Source organism: Ambystoma mexicanum, chromosome 4p, assembly GCF_040938575.1.
Source record: "Ambystoma mexicanum isolate Mex_15411 chromosome 4p, UKY_AmexF1_1, whole genome shotgun sequence".
Taxonomy (NCBI): Eukaryota; Metazoa; Chordata; class Amphibia; order Caudata; family Ambystomatidae; genus Ambystoma; species Ambystoma mexicanum.
The window spans coordinates 955,429,091-955,442,936 of NC_090927.1; the positions used below are offsets into that span (position 1 = coordinate 955,429,091).

Genomic DNA, 13,846 nt, shown 5'->3' on the forward strand with positions numbered 1-13,846 from the left:
GGAAAAGGACCTGGGGCATCCAATCCAGGATCAAGACTGGACTGATATCTGGTCCCGCACGCACTCATCCTCCTTCTGCATCACCAACCGAGAATGCGCACATAAACTGCTCATGAGATGGTACTACCCGCCCCTGCAACTACACCACTTCAATCAGTCGCTAGACCCACAGTGTTGGCGTCGATGTGGCCTGCCAGGCTCCTATCTACATATGTGGTGGTCATGCCCGGTGGTGAAGGCCTTTTGGACCCAATGTATAGCGGCCATCACAGACATAACCCAGATCCAGCTACCACTGGAACCAGAATCGCTGCTGCTGGGGACCCCGATACCGGACACCTACCCGAGATCGGGTACATCTGCAGCTCTCATCACTCAATTACTCCTAGCCGCTAAAATCACAATAGCCCGGGCATGGAAGGCTCCAGAGGGTCCCCTAACAGTGTTGTGGTGGCTAAAAATTTGGGACATCTTCATTGCTGAGAAAGTTATGGCAGCAAACAGAGGCCACCTCCATCGTTTCACGAACATTTGGTCGCCGGTGATAGACTATGACCTTCGCTTCCCGGCGCTTACATACAAGCCGCGCCTAGTGCAACAGGCCCAACGAGCTGCGGACAGAGACCAGTCTCAGACGAGCGAGGAGCAGGCCCCGGAGGATAGCCAGTTACAGGACTTGGAGACGTAAGCCCGGAGAAGAGTGGGGATGTCGAACCGAGGTAGGAGGAGACAGGAGCGGATGAGCCCTGAATCGGACCTGAGGGGGGGAAAAAAGGGACAATCCACTGTGAACTGTTGGGACTAGGAAGTGGGTTTGGGTGCCGGGGGATAGACGATGTTATATTTATGCTGTGATAAAGTGTTGATTAGACATGTTAAACTGTTCTCCTGTATGCCAACCGAAAATAAACAAGTTAAAAAAAAAAAACTACTGACACTCTTGCATCCTTCCACAAGATCGCAGAGCTATGTGAAGGCGAGCATTCCTACATGCGAGGCGAAGAGCCTTCATTACAAAGGCATGTGCAGTACAATCTATCGTCTCTCCTCGCGCAAGCAACAAAAAGTGTTTTAAACATGGTGGTTTGCAGTGCTTGCACAACATTATAACTACATAACATTTTGAGTTCTGAAACTTTCCCACACATCTCCCTAAAAACCAGCCACGCTAAGACCAAACCATCCGTTGCTTAGTACACACCCAAGCTCACCTCCAACAAGCGCTCAATCAGAGCCCTAGACAAACAGTGGTGCAAAAGAAAGTAACTCTGGAGATCTCAGCAACAAATCTCTGTGTATCAATCATAGAATTCTGATTACCAAGGCCAGGGCTGCTTACTACTCCACTACCTTTGCAGCAGCCTCTAACAGGAGCAAAATCCTCTTTGAATCAGTAAAGCTTCGTACCAAACAGTCACCGACCCAAAGGTGCCAGCAACCCAGGAAAAATGCTACAGAATCGGCAACTTTTTTATTTAAAAAAAAGGCAAAATCCAACAGATCATCTAATCAACTTCCCACAGCATTAGCCCCTCCCTCCCTCCCTACACTCCAGCAGGAGCAACTGCCCCTCTGGACCGAATTCTCTGCTCTCTCTCCCTAGGCCGCCTCAAACACTTGCCTCCCTCAAACCTATCTCCTACTCGGACAATATCATCCTAGGCTTTATCGATAAACAATTCATGGGCCCAGCATTCAATGCACCTCAGCATCTTAATGTCTCCCTCACTGAAGGGTAATTCCCAGACTGATCTCATACAACCTCTTTTGAAAAACCCAACCCTAGACCCATGAGACCTGGCCAACTAGCAGCCGATTACGAACCTCCCGTTTATCAGCAAATCGACCAACTGGCTCAAATTACAACTCGCAAAAAGAGGACCTGCAAACAATTCTTCTCTTGTCATGCATCCACTCTCTGGAACTTGATCCCTGTACCAGCTGAGAATGCCCCACAATTCTCTAATCTCGCAAATCCCTCAAAACGTGTTTTTTTTCTTTTCAACAACTCCTGACCAAGGACTAATACCAATGAACATATAGACCCGACATACTGACCGCATCTCGCAGTACTGCGCTACTGTTTAATGTTGCCAGCCCAAACGCTGGATTCCTGCACCTTGCACAGCACTCCACTCCTCTCGAGCTAGAACCGAACTTTAAAGAATACAAACAATGGTGCTCCCTGCACATGGTGGCATCCGGATTCAAGTATAGATGTATCAGTTTCCATAAGACATAGATAGCCAAGCCTTAGTGATATAGGCCCTTTAAGGGGAAAAGGGCAATCATTTGTTACTAAGATACCGATGACGCCTATCCATGACCTAAGAGCTCGCTCATTTTTTTTTATTTTATTGTATATGGTTTACAAAAGAAACCTTTACAAAGAATTAAAAAAGAAGGAAAAGAAAAAAAAACATTCATTGCAACTAAATTTCATTTATACAGAGAGTTTTTTGGAGTAATACCTTAAAAACATAGATCCAATTTCCAGATTTTAAGACTCATAATACAAGCAACACATTTTAAAAGATTCAGTGCAATTAGAATTCAACAAGAAATTTAGAATTTAAAAAAACATCTTCAAATAACTAATAAACAGCTTTTACCAAAGATATCACAGAAGTTTGAAATTTCATGTAAACAAACAAAATCAGGCAAGGGGGCGTACAAATCTAGAGCTTTAATAAAACCCGCCACAGCAAGCCCATCCTTAGTATTAGTAATAGCAAGACACTGTGACCAGATAATATTATCAGTCCCCAATTGGCCCAGTGTGTTAAATCTAACTAGGTATTTGTCCCTTAGACTTTTCAAAGCAATGCATTCTAGAAAGAGATGTTGAGAAGACGCAATCACCCCCAGAGTTTTACAAAAGCGGCAGGTAGGGTTTAAATCAGAAAACGCCTTCCTTTTTTGTAGAACTTCCCTGGTGGGAAGGAGATTCCATCTAAGTTTAAGGAGAAGTGAACGGTAATAGCGATTAGGGAATTGAATCAAAATAAGACAGCAAGCCTCTTTTCTTATGATCAAATTATGGGTCAGTGAGAGAAGGATGGGTATGCAATATTTCCAGTGTATTACTCCAGTCATGACTAAAAAGGCACTCCTTAACCTTATTGGGATCCCTGTCAGTAGAGATCTCTGAAAGGGTCTTATCACAAAGATCACTGAATTTATTGAGTTATAGGTTACGATCCATAGGTCCCTGTGAGAAAATCGTATGGCCCACATCAACGTAGAGGGTACCAGGTTTGGGAGAGAGCAAAGCAGAGAAAAGAGTAAGGATTCTCCAGAGAATCCTAGCTCGCAATGAAACTAACCCTAGTTTGTATTTTATGGCCACAGTTGGAACAGAGTTCGGCAGTTTCAAAATTTTCCTCCAGTAGATACCCTCAAGAGAATCCCAGAATGTCAAAAGTGCCAAATAATGGAGTTCCATTCCATAAAGTAGCTTTGGGGTAACCTTTCCCTTGAAGAAATCTACTACAGGTTTAAGGGAGAACATGCAGTATTTATTGTCTAATCTTATGGATTGGGAGATAAGGGGGAGCAATTTGTGTCTAAGAAAACGTCTTAATTCAATCGCCTACGATTGGGCCAGAATAAGAAATCCCAGATAGACGATTTTGTGTGCTCTGATGATATTTTCACCACCTATTTTCCACACTTTGTTATTCCCTTTTCTCCCCTTTGAAAAGACCATTGTTCGGGTTTTGCTCGGGTTAATCTTCAGCCCATTAAGAATGGCATATTCTTCGAATTTGCAGATAAGCCTCTGCAGACCAACTTTGGTATGATCGAAGAGAAGAAAATCATCGGCATATGCCAACCATGAGAGCCGGAGATCCCCCATTTTAGCCCTCACCATGCCTGTATTTCCCAAAACTTCACCAACATCTGCCATATAAAGGATAAAAGACAAGGAGCAATCCTGTCTTACCCCAATACGGGTCCTTATCCTTCTAGAAAGAGTTCCTGACAAATCGATCCAAATATGGACCCCCGAGTTCTCATACATTGCCATGATAAGAGTGAGAAGACCAGCCGGAATACCCCATTTGGTTAATTTTTCCCAGAGTCTTGACCTAATTACCAAGTCGAAAGCATTTGACAAATCGATTGAAGCAACATAGAAAGAACCGTCATATTTACCCCAGATAGAGCTTTGTAAGGCAGTAATAATGAAACCGTTGAGATTAGTTGAAGGACCAACCCTGAAACCTGTTTGTTGTTTCGGGAGAATATGATTTTCCTTAATCCAGACGTTGAGGTGGGAAAGAAGCATAGAAGCAAAAAAGCTTGCAGTTCGCATCGATAAGAGAAATAGGTCTATAATTTTTGACCAAAGTACGAAGACCTCTCCTAAAAATGGGAACAATGTGAGTGGTCTGCCAGCTAGTAGGTACATTACCAGAATTAACAACATCTTGAAATAGTAAGGAGAGAAGGTTGGCCCAGAGTTCTGGTTCAGCGTTTAATGTGTTGTTAGTTAAGCCATTAGGCCCCGGAGCCCTGGATTTCTTAGCTTTAGAAATAAGCTCAAATACTGTCTCATAATCAATTACAGGCTTCCAGGGATCCTTTAGCACATTCTTCCCCAAAAGACATAATTCCAACCCCTCTCCCCCTATATCAAACAATTAATGCTCTACCCATTGAACCTCTGGGATAGCATTCAACTGATCAGCCTCCGCCACATCATCTAGGCTGGACAGAGTAACCCAGAATGCCCTCAGGTCTCTTTTCATTAATACTTCAAGCATATGCTCCGCATTGTTTTGTAGCATAATAGCTTTTCTTGACTTGCAGTAATTTTTATATTTTTGAAGGATTTTTATTCTTTTATCATCCCACTCAGTGTCCAGAGCTTGGACACCTCTGAGTTTCTGAGTGTGGGCCTTTTCATTAGCCAGCTCTGGATCAAATCTGTGAGGATGAGATTTTTTGGAGACGCCCTTCCTAAGCAGACCATAGATACTGCTATGGAGAGCTTTAAGAAAACTGTCAAAATAAACAGTATTGAAAACTGCTAATTTCCAAGAGAAAGAGGTATGATTAAAGGAAGAAATCAGTTTACAGTTGAGCAAGCTGATATTTGTAGGTGACCAACGTACCCCTGTCCCTTGTCCCACAGTTTTAAGGTGGCATGGCCCCCCAGCGGGCAGAAACTTCATGGGAAAAGGGCATAGAAAAGAAACCCGCAGAATACCATGGTCACTCCATGGGTTAAAGAAGACCTCGACTTTGGACGAAAGAGAAGTCAGGGAATGATCTACATAGACATAGTCTAGAGTAGATGTTGACAGTGTTCTATGCCATGTAGGACAGAGTGAGAAAGTAGCATCATAATAGCCATTAAGACATATTAGACCAACCGAATCCAAAGCAAGATTCCATAGACGACCCCATACAAATTTCTGACCCAAGCGAGAGTCATCCTTCATAGCCAGACCCAGATCATCATATTTGGATTCAGAGGAGATAGAGCAGTCAGAGTTAATATCACCAGCCAGAATCAATTTCTCCCTAGGGTGTAGAGATCCCCCAAGAAAGAAGTGTATCCGTTAACCTTTCCAGAAACGGCTCAAGTGCAGCAATACCCTTGTGCCAATATACATTGATCAAAAGGAGGTTAACCATTTGATCAAGAGAAGTAACCTCCAAATCCAAGATACCAAAAGGCATATCCGGAGAACCTTATTCATAAAACCAAAGGAGGTTCTAATTCATATAAGGAGACCCCCAGAAGCCCTCCCTCCCAGAGTAGGTTTAGAATTTTGGGAGTAGATATCAAATCTGTCTAAAACGGGAATTGAAAGCATACAAGTTTCCTGTAGAAAAAAACAGTGTGAAGCCCTAATCATAGTTACAGTGTCCGAGTTCGTAAAGAGATGGGAATTACCTCTGGAATTCCAGGAAAGAAACGCAAAGCTATTCAAGGAGAGAACCTTAGTAGGGAGTTCAGAGTGATTAGGAAAGTGCTCATTTCCACAGACCTGAGGTAACCTGGGCCCAGTTTCAAGCATTTCCATTGAATCTGGGCGTGAATTGCCTCCGTTGGTGCTGTGGAGCTCTTTCCGGATGATATACCATAGTAAGGTTTCCCCTATACTCTTCACACCCTTCATTTATGCTGGAAAACTGATTGGATACTAATAGGTTTACTTCAAAACCAAGCTGCTTTAACCCTTCTCTGTGCCCCATAATCAGTTCCAATACCACTCTTGATTTAAGAACAATATTACTCACATCTACCCGACCCTGAATCGGAAAGAAAATTCTCTCCATATCATAACTAGAAATAGGTGAGAGTGATGGTAGTTGGTGGAGAATTTTTAGAATATTACGGTTAAGACAGATTGGCATATCTTGACCCCAAAGACTAGTAAGCTGAAAGATATCAAGGAGATCTTTGGCCTCTGCTGGTTGAGGTAGAGAATCAGAAATCTTTTTAGTGAACTGACTTAAGGAGTCAGCCTCCAAATCAGTGCCCCTTGCACCCCTTAGTATAGTCCTATTTTGGATTACGTTAGAACCCACAGGGAATCTTCCAGACGTTTTGAAAGAATTTCTGTATTGGGCGGAATCAGGCCAAGAACGAGCACCTTCATGGCCCATAATAGGACAAACATTTGACATACTAGAATGAACTGAGTTAAGAGAGTTGGGTGCATTGAGACCCCCCACTGATCTGACTCCCATATCACAATCCCTCATTGTAGGCTCAGTATTGGCAAAATGACCCTCAGAAACGAAGGAAAGATGGGGATCCATAGATAAAGAGGGAATGGGTGGAGCTCCATCCTGAGATGGAGTTTTAATTGACTGAGACACCACCCCATTAGCAGTTTTAGAAACAAGTAGCTCCTGAAATAGATGTTTAACCATATCAATAATGACCACGTTTGCTGGAATCGGAGAAATAGTGATCTCTGGATGGAGCGGATCTACCCCAGGTAAAGTGTTACATGGTATAATTAAAGATTCTACGGCCAAGGAGGATTCCTGCGGCTTGATAACAGTATTGATGTTCGATTCATCAGAAATATTGGTAGAAATCGGCTCTAGTAAAGTTGAAACTATTTTCGGAGGGCAAGAGACAGAAATGTCCTCAACCCCCACAAAATTAGACACCACTACTGGAGGGACAGTATTAATGGTGATAGAACCGTCTACCGGAGCGTCAGGTGGACCGGGTAGAGCTGGCATAATAGGAAGTGAATTAACTTCGACCGGAATGGCCACCGTATTTGGAATAGAGGTCACAGAAACCGCTAATTCAACAGGGTTCACAGTCCCCTTGGGAGCAAGAGAGGGGGGTAGTAGGAGCCAAAGTATTAGCCAAAAATAGATTTTTTAAAAATGGATTAGTAAATGAAGTCATTTTTTTTTTAAATTCTTATGATTTTTAGTTTACTTTATTTGCTGATTACGTTTTTTTTTCCTATGCAGACAAAGCCTTTTTGGTGTATCATTTCTTTATTAAGGGCAATAGGATAAGATGGATTCTCCAAATTGGGAGCGGATATAAGATCCACAGAGGAGGCAGCATGATCTCCCTTAAGTGGATCAACGAGCTCTGATGTCATCCCTACAGAGGGTAATCCCTGAGGGATAGGATTAAGAGGATAGCTGGTGGGTCCCTCTTGGACTTTCTCCTCTATTAATTCAGTAATGACATTTATATGAGGGATATGGAGTTTTACCTCCATGCCAAAAACCTCTAGAGCACCCACAGAGGTCATGGAAGAAATCATGGGTGGATGATCACATATATCCTTATCCGAGCAACGAGGGTCAGTGATACCCAAACCCATATCTAGAACTTCCCCTTGTATACTCGACATTTTCCCATTGAGAACTTTTTTAACAAAATGGCGATCAGCAGTTGGTTGGTTAGGAGAAATAGGATCAGAGCAGTGTGTTGGCATTAAGGGATTATCTTCCTTAATTATTTTTACTAGCGCTTCAAATCTATCAGGTCCCTGTAACCTAGAATAGATTTCAGAGAGTAGAAGAGAGTGTGATCTAACCTTTGACCATATATTGTCATAGAGGCTCACAAAAGAACTCAAAACCATATTCAGAGCAGAGAGTGTAGGTTGAGTGAGTTTTATTCTGTCATCCGCCTCTTTAAGAGAATGATGCAGAATAGACTCGCTACCTTAATCCTTTTTTAATTCTGGGAGTAATCCCCTTTCTCTCAACCGATTTTGTTTTTCTGTATGCTCATCAATAATATTAATGAGATCAGATGGAGAGCCCACATAAGAATCATCACAAATTTGCTGGGTGACATTATTTGTATTAGTAGAGTTGAGACCCTGATGGCTATCAGCAATTGCCTTATCAGCACATTCTATGATACTGATGTCATCAATATCATGAGCTAGGGGATCTTCAATCTCTAGTTTCTTAGCTACATCTACAAGAAGAGTATGATCCAAAATGGCCACTATTGGAAGTGAATGTGAAGATTTGACCAGGGTGCTAGTTGCAGTCTTCTTTCCAAAATAAATTAGATTGTTTTCCCTTGGATAGATTTACCTTGGGTACCCAAATTAGATTTTATTTTAGGTGTGAGATTTGAAGGTTTATTAAGTGGAGTTTTAAACACAATAGATTTCACTGTAGGAATATTGGGGTTTCCAGCAGGGTTAGCAGAAAGATTAACATGAATAGAGGAGGTATGGTTTACACCCCTAACAGAGGGAAAAACCTCAGGCGAAAATGTAATAGGAGGGAGTACCATAATTCCTATTACCCACTGGGGGGGAGAGTTGACAATCAGTAGCCTCTTTTGTCAGACCCGGAGATTCTGTAGCATTGGGTGCAGAGTCATCCAGCATTACGGGCGGTAGAGGCAGCCTAGGATGTGATTGAACAGGGGTTGGAAGCACAGTGTTAACCATAGTATTGTTAGGGTGATCCATATGTACCCTGGCCCTCGGTAGACTACCGCCTTCCTCGAGATTGAAGGCTATAGTAGCTGCTAGACGCTCTTCCTGTGCATCTATGGATATGTCTTGTTTTCCATTAAAGATGCAACTATTATTGGCTATGGTGCGTGGAATAATACCCATGTTATTCAGTACCTCAGACCTATCTCTAGAATGAATTTGGGCCTGGGCCAAGGCTTTAAGGACAGAGGAGTCCTGGGAGCCATCCACTGATAAATATTGTGGATTGCCCGGGGCAGCAGGGTTAGGAGTAACTGATAAAGTACAGACTGGCGAAGCAAAGGGGAGATCCCCTTTAACAGAGGGAGTAGAATCAAGAGAAGCCTCCATAGCTGCCTGGCTTCGAAGTCCCCTACGTGTCATTCAAACGTGACAAAACCCAATAAAGAAAGTGAGGGAACTTGAGAGATGAAAGTAAATAAACTTAAGATAAAAAAGTAGCAAAAACTCAAAGACTGAGTTTCAATATGTAGCAGTTCCAGTAGAGAAAAAAAATAACATATGGAACATTCTTTGAGATAACAAACACCAATATTTAGAAATGTGCACTGAATACTGGGAGCAGCTTAAAACAACTCTAACACTGTCCCCAAAACACTCTTAAATAAAAATGCAGATAGATATGGATCTCTGTCTGACAATTGCAAAATTGTAAGTACAAGTATTATATAAAATGTTTTTTTTATTAAAAGAATGTCCTATATTCCAATATAAGGTTTAAGAATAGCTTCATTCATCAGCAAAACCCAATGGTGCATTCAGTCTCAGAGTAGGGAACGCCCGACAGTTTATGGAGCTGCCATAGTCCGACTCTCCACCCCTTACCCTGAGAACTGGAGGTGGTAGTGCAAGACAAGTAACAGCTTAGGACCCAGGACCGAGTTACTCACAGGTCACAGCCAAACAGCAAAACAGCAGCTCCAGCCCTTGCTGCCTCCAGGGCTTAACGCTGCAAGGGTGGTTGGGCCGGCACTAAATGCGGGCTGTGAGTCACGTGATTCGTCACATGACCGCGACGAAGTCTGCCTCCTCCAGGAAGCCAAACAATGTCCAGCAAGAGCTCCGCTCGCAGTGCTGGTAGGGAGAAAAGTGCTGCAGGCAAGGTGATTATGCAGTCACCAGGGCACTCCTTGCAAAGTAAATGCTAAATGCATGCTGTATGGGTTAAATGTGGAATATTGAGTCATACAGTGTATATGCGGCTGTGGTTTGGAAAGTCATGTGGAAACGGTTGATTCCCAGCAGGGTAACTAAGCAAAAACTTTTTCAAATTGCCACTCTTTCAAGATCTCTCTAAATTCGCCAATATACATGTGCAAAAGGGCGGGTGCCTTCACGTGTATTGTTTCAAGATTTTATAGTAAAAAGCATGTGTTCGCAATGTGTTACATCCCTACAAATCCCTTAATAATGCTGTACCATCTGGTCTGTGCTATACCTTTCTGTACTGTAATGCTCCTGGAAAAGCATATTAATAATGGCAGACAGCAGTGCTAAAACCTTGGAAATTCACTGCATTGATCCTTTCTGTCCCCGTGCAGAGTTGTAGAGCTGACTGGTGACGTGACCCCCGATATGAAATCCATTGCCCAAGCGGACCTAATTGTGACCACACCCGAGAAGTGGGATGGCGTGAGTCGAAGCTGGCAGAACAGGAGCTATGTGCAGAAGGTTGCCATTCTCATCATAGATGAGATCCATCTACTAGGTGAGCCTTCATGCTGTGCTCCCGGGCAGGCTGCTGGATAGGTCACCTCACCCTTGGCGTCCTTGGATTGTCCGTGTTACATGTGAGCGTGTTTGGTGATTAATGGCAATGAGTAATGGGCATTCCTTTTCTTCCAGGGGATGAGAGAGGCCCCGTACTAGAGGTTATTGTGTCGCGCACTAACTTCATTTCATCGCACACTGAAAGGACTGTAAGAGTGGTGGGTCTCTCCACTGCCTTAGCTAATGCCAAGGACCTTGCCGATTGGCTAGGTATTGGTCAGGTAGGTGCCCTTACTCTGCACTACGTGGAAAACGCATATATGCATTCGTGTGTAAAGCCAAGGTCATTGTTTGTCGGCTTTCTGCCTGTGACATGCAAGATATTCCTAATGTTTCCCTTTTCCTCTGCAGATGGGGCTGTTCAACTTCCGTCCATCTGTGCGCCCAGTTCCATTGGAGGTGCACATCCAGGGCTTCCCCGGCCAGCATTACTGCCCCCGCATGGCCAGCATGAACAAGCCATCTTTCCAGGGTAAGCCTCAGCCGCCGGCCTTCTAAAGAAAGAAATGTAATAGGGTGCTGCCAATTCACTGTCCTCTCCCTGTATCCCATTCCTTCTCGTTTGCTCCTAAACCCTGAGGCCAATGCCTAAGAAAAGCTACGGCAATTGCCTGTGCGCGCAACGTGTGTGTGCTGTAACATCAAGGGGGCCAGTGATGGAGATAGAGAGGGGCAAACACACCTACTTCATTGCACCCTTTACTGCCAAAGCGTTCACTCTCAGCACTTGACACTCAAGCAAATATGTATATATTCATAGATCCGTGAATTCAACTTGGGGATTTATTGAGCCAGAGCGCTCATAGCCTAGAAATACTAAAGCCAACGTCCGGGCGTCAGACTGGCTGTACCGAGGTTGTTCTTGATAATAGTGGTCTAGTGTCCTGCCGGCTTTTTGAAATGTACTCGTCCTTGGTCTTACCTCACTATAACTTTATTTTCTGTAGTAGTAATGCCTGTGAGCCACTGTGTCTTTGGCCAGGCCAAGATTTCTCTGGACTCGTTGATAGAACCGTTCGGTTCAAGTCCTCTGCCATTGGGGGTGTATCAATCATACGTTAATGCGGGAAAAGGCTTTGGCTTCGGCAGATCTTGGTACAGGAGGGAAGGACTCCCTGTATTGCGCCAGTGAATACCATTGCGCTACTTTGCAGGAGGCAGAGGCGCAGGGGTCTAAACGCAGCTCCATGCGTGCTGACTGCCCCTGAGCCCTCCCTCAGCTCTGCCACTGGGAAAGAGTGCTCACTCACGCTAGCTCCGTCTCGCTCTTGGCTGGTCGGAATGTAGCATGCACACAAGCATTGGCTGATGTAAAGTGCCCTGGGGTGTCCCGGTTGGGTGGAGTTGGTGTAGGTAATGGGATGTAGTGCGGGGCATGTGCGATGGCTCAGTGACTCGTCTAAGAAGTGTTCTATATGGCACGAGTGGCTTCATGGCACCAGGGTCGGACTGGGACAAGAAATAGGCCCGGACAACAAAAAAAAAGTGGCCCACCCCTCGCCTCAAAAAAGTGGCCCACCCCTCGAAAAAGTGGCCCACCCCTCGCCTCAAAAAAGTGGCCCACCCCTCGCCTCAAAAAAAGTTGCCCTCAAACCATCATCCGTGAATCACGTCAATTCATGACTTTTACAGAAAATGCTACATATTGAGGTCCACAGCTCCGAGGCACAGGAGTGGCATGAACCAACCACCCCCACTGCGGTTTTGGGACCTGCTGCAAGTCAATGCTTATACAGGGCTCCGCAACCCCAGCAGGGAAGGAGGGTGGGGGTGACGATGGTTGGATAGATGGGGAGGTGGGTAGGGAAACCGGAATGAGGTTTAGGGAGAGGTCAGAAAATGCTACGTATGGAGGCTTCATGTGTCTGTTACATTACAACACAACTCATAAAATAACATTACTTTGCATACAGTTCTGTGGGCTTGTATGAATTTGTTGCCCTGGTGTAATGGATGTGCCAGTGGTTTTTGCTCTTGGCACCCTATTTTAATTGTGTGCCCCAACAATTCACGTCCAATCACACTCTTCGAAGAACAACTACTGCATCTCACAGAGTAACATCAGACCCCTCCCTCCAGACAGCGCCTCTACAGCCAACTTACACATCACCGCCTATCCCTGGCCCCTTTCGGGATACCAATGCCCCTATGCCCTCGACAAAGGCACTGTGGGGTGCTTCCGAACTGCCCACAGTCAGCAACAGAGGCTAGCTATCAACCGGGGTCAGACTGGGCCATGCAATTGTCTCAGGCACCAAAGAAAAAGTGGCCCGCACTTGCAAATGGCTTTTCATTCCTTTTGTGATACTGTTTGAATAGTACCCGGGGGGAGCTTTTTTGATAAAGTGACATGCAAATTGTATATTTTAAAGAATATTTATTCAGCAACACTGGTCAAAACTACTAGTCGCAGTGTGAATTAACTCATCAAACTGGCCCACATGGGCCAATAAGGGTCCCACTTTGGCCAAAAAAACGGTCCCACACCAGCATTTTGTGTTTTTGGTTGGCCCTGGGCCTATTGTCCTACAGGCCAGTCCGAGGCTGCTCCCAGCTCAACTGACTTTTCAGTACTGACACTTTTTCTCTCATCTTTTCCCCCAGTTGCAACCCCTCCCCACAGAAAAAAAGTCATGTTTTACCATGGGCAGGTCCACAATCCATCTCTATCAAGGAGAGCAATGTAGCAGCATGCAATACTCTTTACCTAACTATTCATGCCAATGAACAGGTACAGCCAGCTTCCAAAACGGATACGGTTACATTTCGCTCATGCCCACATTGCCCAGTAACAAATACAACCAGCTCTGATGCCCAAGGGGCCGTACAGCATAACTGGTACAGCTTGCTCCCAGCTCTGGTAAAGCCAGCTCAAACACAATCGGCTCCTGATCATTCTCTGTGACCGTTGATGTACCCATTTAGTAACAGGTAGAGGAGCGAATTCCCACATATGTCAGGCAATAGATAGCGCAAGGTAACACCATTTCCAGTAACAGGGACAGCGAGCTACTGCTCACGTCCAGTAGCTTTTACAACCCAAACTCCTCGCACTCATCACCGGAACTATTAAAAGCTATAGCCTTCAACATGCCCAGCCCCACCCCACC

The 13,846-nt window shown here is 44.5% G+C and overlaps 1 protein-coding gene across 2 annotated transcripts in view; it reads left to right on the plus strand.

Annotated features, from left to right (window-relative positions):
* Positions 1-13,846, plus strand: part of ASCC3 (activating signal cointegrator 1 complex subunit 3) — a 2,962,611-nt gene that overhangs the window by 2,220,374 nt on the left and 728,391 nt on the right. For both annotated transcript variants that reach the window (XM_069606524.1, XM_069606525.1), the window contains exons 28-30: positions 10,508-10,674; positions 10,812-10,957; positions 11,088-11,208. In XM_069606524.1, coding sequence (XP_069462625.1) covers positions 10,508-10,674; positions 10,812-10,957; positions 11,088-11,208 — 434 coding nt within the window. The remainder of the gene's footprint in view (positions 1-10,507; positions 10,675-10,811; positions 10,958-11,087; positions 11,209-13,846) is intronic.